This window comes from Prionailurus bengalensis, chromosome B3 (assembly GCF_016509475.1).
Source record: "Prionailurus bengalensis isolate Pbe53 chromosome B3, Fcat_Pben_1.1_paternal_pri, whole genome shotgun sequence".
Lineage (NCBI taxonomy): Eukaryota > Metazoa > Chordata > Mammalia > Carnivora > Felidae > Prionailurus > Prionailurus bengalensis.
The window spans coordinates 117676993-117692481 of NC_057355.1; the positions used below are offsets into that span (position 1 = coordinate 117676993).

General features: G+C 39.9%; 1 protein-coding gene across 16 annotated transcripts in view; it reads left to right on the forward strand.

Moving 5' to 3' along the window:
- SIPA1L1 (signal induced proliferation associated 1 like 1) overlaps window positions 1-15489 on the forward strand; it is a 368796-nt gene that overhangs the window by 263421 nt on the left and 89886 nt on the right. For all 16 annotated transcript variants that reach the window (XM_043556489.1, XM_043556499.1, XM_043556493.1 and 13 more), the window contains one exon: window positions 430-618. In XM_043556489.1, the coding sequence (XP_043412424.1) occupies window positions 430-618 (189 nt within the window). The remainder of the gene's footprint in view (window positions 1-429; window positions 619-15489) is intronic.

Consider the following 15489-nt stretch of genomic DNA (forward strand, 5'->3'; position numbering starts at 1 on the left):
CCTTCTCTTTCTATAAAAGAAAAAAATAGGGGCACCTGCGTGGCTCAGTTGGTTCAGTGTCAGACTTCGGCTCAGGTCATGATCTCACAGTTTGTGGGTTCGAGCCTATGTTGGGCTCTGTGCTGACAGCTCAGAGCCTGGAGCCTGCTTCTGATTCTGTGTCTCCCTCTCTGCTCCTCCCACACTCATGCTGTCTCTTTCTCTCTCTCTCAAAAATAAGTAAACATTAAAAAAAAAAAAAAACTTAAAAAAAAAGAAAAAAGAAAACAAAGTGTTGGCCTTGTTTTTCATATACAAAGTAGCTAAGCCTTTGAGAAGTCATTCCCGGCTCCTCGGGGGCATCTGAGTCCAGGCCTTCAGAGCATGTGATGTATTTACTCCTCTCCCACACCGAGAGAGACCTCACTGGAGCACATGTCTGTTTTTCAGCTCATGACCCTGAGAGGTTCAGTCCTGGAGGATGCCATTCCCTCAACGGCGAAGCACTCGACAGCCAGAGGGCTGCCCCTGAAGGAAGTGCTGGAGCACGTGATTCCTGAGCTCAACGTCCAGTGCCTGAGGTTGGCCTTCAACACTCCCAAAGTCACGGAGCAACTCATGAAACTGGACGAACAAGGGGTAAGTTTGGCTTCTGGGGGAAGACGTTCTTGTTGCTCAGTTTTCCCGCTAGGTGTCCAGAATACGGAACTTAAGGTTTCTTTTTTGACCCGTTAAACGGATGGCATTTATTGCAGAGCGTGGTCGGTCTCTTTGCAATTATGCATTTTCTGTTTTCCTAACTCTCTGAACTCTGAACATTCCTCATCTGATGAAATTTTCTGTGTCAGAATCGATAAATAGGGTTCTTAAACTGTGTTCAACTCTTTTAGTATAAAATCTTCCATAAACGCAGTGAATTTTTCAGGGATTCTAAGAATAAGTAGTAGCAATAAGAGTAATATATTCACCAGGCTCTGTTTTCAGTGCCTTCAATATGTTACCCCATTTCATCTCCCAACCCTATGAGACTGGCACCATTAATGGAGACCTTGTCTCCATTTTAGAGATGAGGAATCTGAGGCATAAGGAGATGGAATAGTAGGCCCAAGTTCACACAGTTAATAAGTTCAGAGCCTGTACTGTTAGCCACTGTCCACAGTACAGCTGTTCTTAAAAGCTTCAGTTTTTAAAGCCTATTTATACCACCAAAGATGTTTTCTAGCCAAGATTTCTAAATACAGAATTTTAAAAATTTGTGTCCCAATTAGTAACAAAATGAAAATGCTCAGGATTTTCTTACTTCTATGCTTCCTGTACTTCCTGTGTGGCCATTTGGTCAAGATGCAGCTGGGCGATAGGACAGTCCATACAGAGGCAGCACAAGGGTAGAGAGTGAAAAACTATGATCTCACAAATCCACTAACCAGGGAGCGGGCCCACATTCTGCTTGGAATAATTTGAACATCTGGGCTAGTTTTGTTAGATGTTTTATTTATATACTCTGACTCTTTGAACGTCCTTGAACCGTTTTAGCCATATTACATCCTAGTACTATGAGTGATCATAGCTTTATTATTGCATTAAAAAAAACACCCTCCAAACAAAATCGGTCCCTTTATTGAATGCATTTTATGAACTAATTTTGATGGTATCTCCTTAATTAACCAAAAATTCCAACGTTATTAAAATGAATGGGAATTTTAAAAAGTCTGTTTCAAGGTGTGTTCTTTTAATTCAGCCACTAGGGATATATTGGGAACCAGTGGTTGGACACAGCTTTTCTCATCATGACTCTCTCTCTCTTCATTCGTTTCACTTGTGAGAAAGGCCAGCTGATGTCTGTGCCACGCGTGGACCTCCAGCAGGCTGTGCATGTCCACGTTTATAACATGGAAACAAGGGAGCACCTTGAATGTGTCAGAAGACTGCTGGTGCACTAGTGAGCTTAACTATTTGGGGGCTGTTTTCCAGTAAGTGTTCTGAAGATTCAGTCTAACAAAGGAGGAATAGAGAAAAATGAAGATTAGGCTCCACTGTATGGATTTGGTCTTTTCAGTGACCATGTTTTTCAAGGAGAATACATTAAAAAAAATTTTTTTTTAATGTTTATTTATTCTTGAGAGAGAGAAAGCATGAGCAGGGGAAGGGCAGAGACAGGGGGAAACACAGAATCCAAAGCAGGCTGCAGGCTCCGAGCTGTCAGCACAGAGTCCGATGCTGGGCTTGAACTCACGACCTGTGAGATCATGACCTGAGCTGAAGTTGGATGCTTAACCGACTGAGCCATCCAGGTGCCCCAAGGAGAGTCACATTGAGACACTGATAATGTAATCACAAATTGGACATTCTAAATCCTACATTAGAACAAGTTATTTTGTGGGACCGCTAGCCCATGTTATGCCCTCTCTTAGTGATGAACTATTCCTAATCCCATCAACACAGAAAAAATAAGACCACTGTACAGTGAGTTCAACTTAAATTGATTTAATTCATAAAACTGTCCATTCTAAAATTAGGGCTTCTTATGCTTAGCGGGTATTAAAATGATCCTTTCCTTCATAAATTATTGATGACGATATATGTTAGTTGTTTTCTGTAATGCCTTTCCTCTGCGAAATTAAAATTTGGCAACCGATGGGCGTCTCCCCAGTTTTATTTTGGAAATTTTACTAGGCAGTAGAACCTAAAACTTTAAAGCCTGATCTTCCATATATGCAATTCTAAATCTGAACTAAGGGGCACCCCCCTTGGCCTCTGTCTTTTCATTTATGTCTCCATAGCATTCAAAGCCAGGATTGTGCTGGTAAAAAGCACATGACATGCATACTTAGGCGTTTAGTCTGGGGAGTTCTTTTTTTGGTAGAAAATCTCATTAATGCCTTGGAATCATTTCGAGAAAATGATTATTTTGGTGCCTTGTACATATACAGATTTCTTTTAAAAAAATGCATGTAAGTGCAGTAGATTACACATTTGAATCATTGCAAAACATTTTGTTTCCATCCTTGTCATCATTTTAAAAAATTTCGTGCTTTGTACATCCTTACATTTAAAAAGATTTGTAGAGTGATACCAAGAAATTAGACTCACTGAAAAGAACTTCTAGATCTCCCTTTAAGTTTTATTTAAATGATTGCTTTAGTAGCTTTTTTCCTTTAAACAGCTTACATAATTATGCTTGGAAAAAGAAAACATTGTTTGCTTGCTTCATTGTGGCATTTTGCCTTTCGGATCTCTGTTGCTTTATTTTCTCATTTTACCACTTTTAAAAGCCGAAATGAATAGAAGGACGAATTAAAATTATGCCTGTAATATGTAAAAGAAAGCATTTCACAAAATATAAAAATGTGTTCTTCATTTGACTAGACTGATATGTTTGCAGGAACTGAAGAGGCATTTTAATTCCTGAAGTTTTAGAAATGAATGTATGCTTATCCCAGTTATGTATGGGGCTTATCCAAGCTTTTACATTCTCCCTTATACTTTTCTGGGCCTTTCACTATTCATTGATGTCCTCGTCCATCATCCTGTACAGGGCAGTGACCTACCAGTGATTTCACACTGTCAAGAGTTGGGAACAGTGTGTGACTTAAGAACATCTGGATCAACTCCGGACTTAGTTTATCGGTCATGGTTCTAGATCTTCACTTACTAGATAATTGAGAGCATCACTTATAATAATAACAAATTAGATCAGCATGTGTGTTTACTTATCACACTTCCATAAGCACTTCACCACACTGCCTGATTTACTCGTCCTAGCGCCCTGCACGGAGGTTCTAATTATTGGCCTGGTTTATGGTTGAGAAGATGGAGAATGTCGGAAGTTCTCAGTGCTGTTTTCAAAACCCTCAGTAGTCCTGAACGCTGGGTACACACATTTGCATAATGCTACCTTTCGTTTATAAGATTTGCAAGTTATATTTTTTCAGGTCTTGAATTATTTTGATCCTCAAAACTATGCTGTAAAATATCAGGAATTTCATTATCCAAGCCGGCTTTTTAATAATATAGCCGATAGTTACTTACCAATTTGCCGGATCAGCGCCATTTTTCTTCATCAGTCATTTAAAAAGCACCTTCATTTCACCTACTCTGTGCAAGGGGAATGAAAAGCCACCATGCCACATGGTGAGCACTGAGGAACTCTTAGCTGTGGTTGATAATGATAAAATAATAAAACTTGTTAGTAGCCCTTTACATGCGCCATCTCATTGAACATTTGCAAGCATCCCATGAGAGAGCTGCTGTCATAGGTAGTATAATATGTTATGCTTACTGTCATAAGTAAGCACAACTGTTTCAAATCTAATAAATGCTCATTGAGTAATCACTCTTGGCGGATTGTTAAAGACTATGGAGAGTAAATGGGCTAGTAAGACAGAATCCTTCCCCATGAAGGAGACAAGGTCATCAATTACTGTAATGAAAGTCAGGTTTAATATAATGAGTGTAATAAAAGAACGGCAAACAAAGAGCACTGGAGGTGCAAGCCAACAGGGCCAAGTCATGATTGGTTAGGCCCATTTCCAAGATGGGCCATGGAAGGGAAGAGGGTTTCATCAGGCCAGAGAACAAGCAATGGGGTGGTCTAGATTCAGAACAAAAAGCACAAAACACAGAGGGATGAAAGCACAGTGTGGTTATGGCAGCAAGCAGTCTTGCGGAACAGGAGCGTAAGGCACATGTAAGAGAGTAATAAAAATAGATACTTTTCATTGGGCAGTGACCAAGCTAGGTACCACGTGAAGCAGTTTACATGAATTACTTTAATTAATCCTCAGAATCCTTTGATGTCAGTGCTTTTATTGTTCTTATTTTACAGACAAGGACGCTGAGGCACAAAGATGCTGAAAGACCACACCAGTCACAGTTAGGATCTGGTGGAGGCGGGTTTTAAATCCAAGCATTCAGACTCCACAGCCTGCCTTCTTACCCAATGCACTAAATACCCCATCCTCCTTTTCTCTCCCCTTGAGTGGGAGAGGAAACTGGAAAGATGGCTCTCAGCATTATTGCTGCTGGCTTCAGTGCCCAGTATGAAGCAGAACATGTTAAAGTACTATAGCCAGTTTGCAGTAGAGAAAATTGGTAGTCCTGTTTTCATTAGGAGATGTCAAGTTTCATGTATGTGGTAGTGGTTTTCCTAAATGAGTATCTCCACTGTTTTTCTAGGTAATTATTAAAAGTGCAAAGAAATGAAAATACTTTTGGGGTTTTCTATTCCTTAAAGTCTTACCTTCAAGTTATTGACATTGAAGGGGAAAGGTGATCATCTCTAATTAGGTTTGCAATATTTATCTGAAGAACAAATGTTAAGCAATGTTTATTTGATCACAAATAGCACTGATTCCTTGATTAAGGACACGGATGAAATTTGCTGCTGACTTCGCCTGTTCATTGCCATGTTGCATTCTTTTATTGAGGATAAATGAGTTTGACCAGCTGCTTTCTTCTTTGATTCAGGCAGCAAGATTTAAAGAACGAACCATAAAGAAAACATTTTTCCCAAGGCCCATTTTGTATGAATGAGGCTGTGGCAGAACAGTTGCCATTCCTGAAATTTTATCCTAGATTATGATAACAGCTAATGCACAAACTAAAGTTCAGATGGCCACACATTGGTTCTAGACAATTCATGGGTCTGTACATACATCATCAGGAAGGAAATATACACGACAGTTGTCAGGTCAGTGGAAGAAGGCAGTGTGGCATTATTGGTAGCTTTATCTTGTCTGTTCACAAGTGATGATTACTCTGCACTGGCTCCTCCGTGCTCTTTTGCCTGGCTAAGGCAGGGATGGGTGACTTGTTGGGAACCTTTCCAGTGGTAGGGTTCTGTGATTAACACAACTGACAGCAGTGGCATTTGGAAGACATGTGGCTGTGGAACAGCCGCGGTTTGCAGTGGTGGAGTTCCACGCGGCAGCGACATGCAGTGAGGACCCTTTGGTTCACAGTCCAGAGAGTGCAGCTGTTTCAGGCTCAACTTCGATTTGTGGATTGTGTCTTAAATTCAGCATTAAATTAAAAATTTAAACTAGTTCCTTTCCCATGGGAATAAACTAGCTAATATCTTCAAATGGTGCAGAAATCCAAGTAATTCTGTTTATTTTGAGGGATCTCATAGTTACCAGTTTTATTAGTTTCTTACATATTCCTGTGTCTCTACAGACATCATCAAATATGCATCTAGAGTCTTACTTCTTCCTTAGAATATACAACACGCTCTGGACATTTTCTCTTTTTCACTGAGTAATGTGTTTTGGAGACCTTTCTATGTCAGTATACAGAAAGCTTTCCCATTGTTTCTATGGCTGCATAGTATTCTATTTTGTTTCTGTACCATCGTTTATTTTATCAGGTGCCCTAATGTTGGGCACTTGGATTGATTCCACTCTTTTCCTGTTACAAACAATGCTGTAATGAAGAGCCTTTTTCTGTATAACTGAAATTCATCTTCGTGTCAGATCAATTTAATACCCAATATGAAGCTTTTTATTTTTGTGAGAAGTTTTGCACAACATTAGAGAAGATTATTGCGTGTGTGTATAGAACATGTTATGCCAAAGATAAAAATAGATCAGAATGGCTGTGCACATATATAAATAATTTTGACAGCATCGCAGTCAGATTTTTAAAATAACTTTCCTACCCAGTATCCATTTCATTTTTTAAAAGCAGTTTTATTTTTGTTAGTAATTTCCAATGAGGATACATTTTCTAACATCATATTTTGCTCACAACACTGAATTTTTCCAGTCTCTTTGACATTCTTTTTTTAGGGGACAGTAGAGTGATGAATCTTTAAGAAGTGGTTTAAAAAAGTTGTCATGTTTATAAAGAACAAACCAAAGTAAATGCTGTCAGGGTGAATCATGAGGATCTTTCAAAAAGAACAAGATCTTCATGTCCGGTAATGACACAGTAGTTTGTTGCAGACCAGACCACCCAATGAGAAGAACCAGGAACACTGGACAAAATATTTTTAAAAAGTAAGTTTGTAGTTTCACATCTGGAAATACGGGGTATATCTATTTTTTTCCCCTATTCTTCCTGCTAAGTACAGCTAAATGCCTTGTACATTGTATGAAAAGTAAACATAAAATGAATCTTCAGGATAGAGAGGAGGCAGACCGGCTAAGGACCGTGGGATTTGAGGAACAACACAGTGGTCGTTTGTGATAAAATGAGAATAGAGGGGAACTTGCTCAATTTAATGAAAAACATCTACCAAAAACCTACAGCTTATATCCTCCTCAATGATGAAAGACTTAGTGTTAACACGGCAAGGATATACAGTGTCACCATCGCTATTCGACATGATACTGGAAGTGCTAGGCAGCACAGTAAGGCAAGAAAAGGAAATAAAAGATGTTAGAGAAAGGGAAAAAAAAAACCTTTCCCTATTTCAGGTGGCTTGATAGTCTACGTACAAAGCCCCGAGGAAGCTACAAAAACTTCCTAGAACTAGAAGGTGTGTTCAGCAGGGTTGTGGGATTCAGCATCAACTCACAACAATCAATTTGGTATCTTTGTCGTTTGTATTAGTTGAAGGGTAGTTGACACACAATGTGACATTAGCTTCGGTGCACTATAATGTATGTACTAGTGGTTCAGCCAGTCTGTGCCTTATGCTCTGCTCACCACAAGTGTAGCTGCCTACCATCAGTCATCATACAGCGCTGTTACAGCACCATTAACTGCATTCCTTATGCTGTATCTTTCATCCCCATGACTTATTCATTTCACAGCTGGAAGCCTGTACCTCCCACTCCCCTTCATCTGCGTTGTCCTTTCCACCCACCCACCCACCCACCCACCCACTCTGGCAACCACCATTTCTCTGTATTTATAGGTCTGTTTCTGCTTTGTTTTAGATTTCACATATAAACAATCATATGATTTGTATTTCTCTGACTTACTTCACTTAGCATGATACTCTCTGGGTCCATCTGTGTTGTCACAAATGACAAGATCTCATTCCTTTTTATGGCTGAGTAATATCCCATTGTGTGTGTGTGTGTGTGTGTGTGTGTGTATACATATATACATATACATACACACACACACACACACACACACACACCCCACATCTTCTTTATCCATTCTTCTATTGATGAGCACTTAGGTTGCTTCTGGGTCTTAGCTGTTGGAAATAATGCTATAATAATCATAGGGGTTAATTTATCTTTTTGAATTAGTGTTTTCATTTTCTTTGGGTAAATACCCAGTAGTGGCATTACTGAATCATGTTATTTCTGTTTTTCATTTTTTGAGGAACCTCCATACTGTTTCCCACAGGGGCTGCCCCAATTTACATTCCCTCCAACAGTGCACAAGAGTTCCTTTTTCTCCACATCCTCACCAACACTTACTATTTCTCATGTTTTTTGCTGTAGCCATTCTGACACGTAATAAGGTAATATTTCATTGTGGTTTTGATTTGCATTTCCCTGATAATTAGTGATGTTAAGCATCTTTTCATGTGTCTCTTGGCATCTGTATGTCTTCTTTGGAAAAATGTCTGTTCAGGTTCTCTGCCCATAGTCGTGCCCCAGTTACTTGTTTGGGGTCATTTTTTCTTTGGTGTTGAGTTGAATATGTTCTTTGTGTATTTCAGATATTAATCCCTGATCAGATATATCATTTGCACATACATTCAGTAGGTTGCCTTTTCCTTTTGTTGATGGTTTCCTTTGTTGGGCAAAGCCTTTTTGCTTTGGTGTAGTTCTCAGTTTGATTTATTTTAATGAACATGTGGAAGCTAAAATTAAAATACAATATCACTTCTAATCCCATAATAAAAAATGAAATGCTTGGGTATATATCTAACAAAACATGTATAGGACTAGTGTGCTAAAAACTATAAAACACTGATGAAGGAAATTAAAGAAGACCTAACTAAACAGAGAGACATACTATGTTCATGGATTGAAAAACTCAAGATTTTTAATGATGTCAATTTTGCCCTAATTAATATACGGTTAACACGATATTGAAATCCCTGTAAGATTTTTTTGTAATTGTAGACAAGATTATTTTGAAATTTATATGGAAAGGCAAAAGACCTAAAATATCTAAAACAATTTTGAAAAAGAAGAATGAAATGGGAGAAATCATTGTATTTGATTTCAAGACTTATTATGTGACTACATTAATCAAAACTGCATTATATTATTGGGAGGACAGACTCATAGATCAGTGGAACAGGATAGAGAAACTAGAAATAGCACCCATCCCCACATATATCCACGTGATTTTGACAAAGATGTAACAACAGTTTGATGTAGGAAGGATAGGCTTTCCAAACAAAGGTGCTGGGACAATTAAATATCCATAGAAAAAATAATGATGTTGACCTAAATATTACACATTGTACAGAAACTTACTCAAATTGATCATTGATTGAAATATAAAACTATACAAATTTTGACAGTGATAGAGGAAAAACTTTTTGGGATCTAGGACCTGGTAAAGAGTTCTGAAACATAACACCAAAAACTTGATTCATAGAAGATAACTGAGAAAATGTATTCATCAAAATTAACAATATCATGTAGTGTTTTTTTCCTTAGACATTCGTTGTTTTATGCGTGGTTTGGGGCCTAAGTTCAGCATAAAGTTTCAGATAAAAGTTAGGTAACAAATTAGCCTTGATTTCATGAGGGCTGCAGAAATCAAAAACAAAGTTCAGGGATCACTGAATCTGTAAAACAGTCATTGAAAATCTGGAATGGAAAAACAAAGGCCAAAGTTAAAATTTAAATAGATGTGTTTAAGAGCATATTAGAGCAGAAGAGAAAAAATCATTTCTCTTTTTCTTTTCCTTTTTCTCTCTTCTTCTCTTTTCTTCTCTTTTCTTCGTGACAACATTTACTGTAAGTGTTCTCTTTAATCTTCATCCCCTAGTTCCCCCTCTACCCCCTCCCAACTCTCCTCTGTTGACTGTCAGTTTGTTCTCTATAGTCAAGAGCTTGGGGGCGCCTGGGTGGCTCAGTCGATTAAGCGTCTGACTTCGGCTCAGGTCATGGTTTCACGGTTCATGAGTTCGAGCCCCACATCGGACCGTGGTAACAGCTCAGAGCCTGGAGCCTGCTTCAGATTCTGTGTCTCCATCTCTCTTCCCCTTTCCCACTTGTATTCTGTCTCTCTCTCTCAAAAATAAATAAACATTAAAAAAAAATGTATAGTTAAGAATCTGTTTCCTGGTTTCTCTTTTTCCCTTTGTTCATTTGTTTTGTTTCTTCAATTCCACATATGAATGAGGTCATGTGGTATTTGTCTTTCTCTGACTGACTTGTTTCATTTAGCATTATATTCTCTAGATCCATCCATGTTGTTGTAAATGGCAAGATTTCATTCTTTTTCTATGGCTATATAATACTTTGTGAATGTGTGTGCGTGTACACGCGCACGCACATGTGTTTATACACATACATACATACACACACACATATGCACACCCCATATCTTTATCCATTCATCAGTGGATGGGCGTTCAGACTGCTTCCATAGTTTGGCTATGTAAATAATGTTGTAGTAAACCTAGGGGTGCAGTTACCAGAATAATTTTAACTGAAGAATGGAGACAAAAAATATGAGAAATACAGAAAAGTACCTAAAACACATTGGGCCAGAGTGAAATACGTATGTGTGATGGAATTCCCAGGAGGAAACCAAGTAAAGCATTATTTAGGGGACAGAATCAATATTTGAAGAAATACCGGTAGAAGATTTCCAGAACTGATGAAAGACAATAAATTAAGATGGATTTATGGAGCTCTTCCTGCCCTAAGCAAGATGAATACAAAGAAAATTAGGCATATGTCCATCAGAATCAAAATTTCTGAACTTAGAAGAAAAAGGGAAAAAATCTTAAATAGCCAGGGGGGGAAAAACACCTTCAAAGAAGAATAGGACAACTAGCTGTTAAAATCAGCCATTTGATTTTAGGTAGAAGCCACCAGGAGTTTCTAGAGTGCCAAAAGAGTAACTCACCATGGATGTTCCCCAATAAAAATATTCTTTAAAGATGTAGGCAAAACTAATTTATAGTTGGGGGGAAAAACTGGTCACTTGAGTTAGTTGATGCAGGGATGGGCTGTACACAGGAACCAGGAAACTTGGAGATGATGGAAATAATTTTATATTTTAATGGTGGTACAGATGTGTTAGAACTCATTAAATCAAATGGATGCAGTTAACTGTTCAGAAGTTATATACCAATAAAGTTGACAAAAACTCAAGGGTAGATTTCTTTTTTTTAATTTTATTTTTTTTAACGTTTATTTATTTTTGAGACAGAGAGAGACAGAGCATGAACGGGGGAGGGTCAGAGAGAGGGAGACACAGAATCCAAAACAGGCTCCAGGCTCCGAGCTGTCAGCACAGAGCCCGACGCGGGGCTCGAACGCAGACTGCGAGATCATGACCTGAGCCGAAGTCGGCCGCCTAACCGACTGAGCCACCCAGGCGCCCCAGATTTCTGCTTCCATCTAGGATTAAGAAAGAGGGACTGGATTTACCTTCCCATCTGAAACAACCTTTTAAAAAGTAGGCAAAACAATGAAACTGTGGTTTTTATGACATTGGGCATTAGGCAGCAAAGGACAGTGATCTCTGGGAGCTGGGACACAGATTAATGAAGGGTAAGGTCACACCAGCTTTCTACCTAAAGAGTTTGCAGACTGCAGCACAGGGAGGAGCATGGCCGGGCGGGGGCAGGGAATGCCCAAGGAGTCTCCCTGAGTGGAGACTTACAGGTGAGTCCAGGGAAGCCCAGGAGGGGTAAGTGCATGCATTTGAGGAAACTGCTGGAGGAGCCTTGAGAACCCCCCTACAGGTTTAGGGAGGCAAATCCTCAGTCCCCCCACAAAACCGAGGACAGTTTTTGCATCCACCGGGTCGACTGGAGAACCTCATAGTTCACACGGCAGGGAGTAGTCTCACAATAGTTTTGCCTCAATAGTGAGTGGGGCAAAATTACCCTCAGATTAAACACTGCTTTTGTATGACCTAACAGTTTAATAAAAAGCAGGAACTGTAGGCATCAAACTATTCCCAAATATCTGTGTCCCAGAGTAGCATTCAGGCTTCCTCAAGGCTTCACAGCCCACACTCAGAACTGCCTCACAGTAAAGTAAGCACCTTTTAGTGACGGTTTTAAATTTCTGGATTAAATCAGACCCTGTAAAAGTTGTATAAGAATTTAAGAACTGGGTTGTTCTCGTGCTCTTTGCCACCCCAGTGACCTTCCCAAGGCTGTGACAGCAGGCAAGAAGAGGTGAAAATGCCGAACCTCAGACCAGTTCTCCGAGAAGCGGGTTCTTCAAATCTGTTTCTCCTGGTAGAGGGCTCTGACTTTATCATCCCATCTTTCCAGAAACTCAGGGCTATGGAAATCAGATTGCAGTTTTCGTCTCTTTGATTCTGTGTTGAAGTATCCACTTTATCAGAGGAAGAACAATTTTACGTACAGTTGGTCCTGAGCTGTGAGAGCCCGCGTCACTTTCGGCGGGTGCTCGGGACACTTTGCTTTATCCAGACTCGAGGCCTTCATCTCAGAGACAGCCTGTGTCCTGTAGGATTGACCGTGATTCTTTTTTATAGCATTTGTGGAGTGTCCAGACACGTCCATAATGCTCCCTGGCAAGCATGGAATTGTATAGCATGATCCTGGGATTACCCAAAGCAAAAATCCTGAACTGTGGATAAACACAGCGTGTCCTCAGAATGGCTTGTGGTGTCATCATGACTCCGTTTTGAGCATCACATGGAAGTAGTACGTATTCGTATGTGTAAACCCATACGCGTGTGTTTGTGCCCGTCTCACAAAAAAGAGTGCTGTTTTACGTAACCTCCTAACTCAAAACCCCAATCCGCGGCTCTGACTCCATTTACATTTGCTCTTTCCCTTGAAATGTTGCTTGTTACATTGACATAACTCCTCCTCAACAGCTCCTCTCATTCTGGCAGAGAACATGGTTGCTAACTAAGGATTACAGGAGCCTGCGTTCAGAGAATGCCACCTACCTTGACTTAATTGCAGTGGAAACCAAGAATATTGTCACGTTAGAGGATAGAGCAGTGACATTCGGCACAATTCCTAAACGAAGGACATTTGACATTCTAACAGATTTCCTAATCCTCTTAAAGGCTCCTTCTTTTCACAAGCAGCAGACATCACTTGGTTCTCCTGGCTGCCGGTGGAGTTCACTAGAGTATGAGAAATCAGTCAAAAGAAGGCGGCACATTGTCTCATTGTCCTTGGATTCAGCTTCTCCAGTGGTTTGGGGGGAAGTTTCCTTACTTTTCTCTGCAGTGAACTCCTTTGTTACATAAATGAAGGCCTCTGAATGTTGCATAGGGAAATCTTAGGCCTTTATCTGAGAAGTTTAAAAAAGCCATCCACAAATCCAGTGCTCCTGTGATGCTTTCTGTTGAACAGGGTGACTTTGTTGTACGTTGTTGCATGAGAAAGGCTGATCTGGGAGGCACAGAGCCAAACAGCAAATAGTCCAAACCCCTTGCTTTCGCCGCATTGCTTTGTCTCTGATAGCTCTCCCTGCAGGGAGACAGTAAGGGTCTGGCTGTATTAAGGGCTATTTTGTAACTGACATGGAGGCTACCGCTATTTTTTATTTGTTAAGTCTTACTAGGGTAGGTACTCAGATTGATTCTAAAGCCAAGTTGAGGTCTCTACCTGTGGCAGCCCTCCTGCCAGCATTAGCCACATTCAGACATTTGAAGCCGGCCAGCCGAGAGAAGGGCGAAATGTCAGTGGTGTGCACTATTTCGACTTTCCCACGTGTGGTATACAGAAAGGAACTAAATCCTAGATGTGCTTTTGTCCATGATGAAATAGAAATGGTGTGATGTCACGTGCTATTTTGAAAATATTCCAGTATCACCGTATCCAGTTATTTGCTAATTTCAGACTGGGAACTTTACCTTCTGCTTGTTGGAGGAGGCGGAGAAAGGTAGAGCCAATTCTGCGCGATTAGAGCACTCCTAGGGAGCTCTCATGTCTCTGGGTCATGTAAAGGCCATGGAGCTTCCTTGTCAACAAGGTTGTGTGCAGTGGAGGGAGGAAAGCAAACAAGAGTTTGTCCCCTGTGACATTTTCCTGTTACTATTCTGAATCATCTGGTTTAGAAAGTTGGAAAGAGTAGTTCAGGTTCACAGTCCCTTATGTAAAACGGTGAGAGCTCGATGCGTTTCAGAGCTCAGAAATGTCCAGAGGATGTATACAGCATGTAGTAATATTCCCAATGGGATCTGAGACAACACCCCACAATCACATAAGTATTTCCCCAGGGGGGAAAAGTGTGAAGTCACACAATGAGAAATAAACTAGAAGTATTAATGTCAGTCCATATCAAGTTTTACTGCCAAAAGTGTTTGCTTACATTTTGTTTTTACCTCTCAACTTCAGAATTGCAAATACGGGGCTGTGGCGGATGTTGCAGCGATAGAAATCTAGCCTGGTTGAGTCGTGGTAATATTTAAGAGAGCTGAATCACAGGACTGACAATTTGTGGTCTTGTGTCTCTCCCTACTGGGCTAGTTACTTCCTTTTCCAGCCTCCGCCTTCACTTATCTGTCACCCAGGAATAATTGCCTTATGGGCTGTTACGAAGATAAGCTAATGTATCTTGAGTACTAAACAATGATTGGCTTACAGCGGGTATTCAATAAATGTTAGCTGTTACAATTTTGCCTCTTCCCGTCCCTTTCGTTTTTTAGGAGATAAAAATTGCCTGAGGCAGCAGTCGTGGCGCTGCTCTGGATATAGGCCAAAGCAGTGTGGATTGCCTCGATTTCAGTAGAGAATTTAAAGTCTGTATTTAAAAAAAAAATTTTTTTTTAACGTGTATTTATTCCTGAGAGAAAGAGAGTGCGAGCAGGGAAGGGACGGAAAGAGTGAGACTGAAGATCTGAAGCAGGCTCTGCGCAGTGAGCTCAGAGCCCAATGTGGGGATCGAACTCACGAACAGAACTGTGAGATCATGACCTGAACCGAAATCAAGAGTCGGCTCCTTTACTGACTGAGCCATCCAGGCGCCCCCAAAGTCTAAATTTTTGTATTGAGAACAACACACAAAGTCTTGTTAAATGACTAATACCACCTTAAAATTTGTTTGCAGAATGACTAGACTTCTCAATGATGAGCAAATATTTTGATTAATGTCACATCATATTTAAGTCTCTTGAATGCTTCATTTTAACTGTCTCTGAGGAAGGATTGTTTGCCACTAGCTGATTTGCCATTATGAAGCCCCTTTTAAAGTTTCTATTCAGGCACTCATCTTTTAGAAAAATATTTGAAAAGTACATTGTTGATGATGGTAGTGCTCTAAGAAAGATACAACTGAGGTTTATAATTTAGTATATTGGAAAAATGGCATTGGGAGAGAAATCTTTCCCAGTTTTACCAGAAAAAAAAAATTAGCAAGAACATTCATGTGCTGCTTAGTCCAAAACGATATGAATTTTAAAAGATACAAT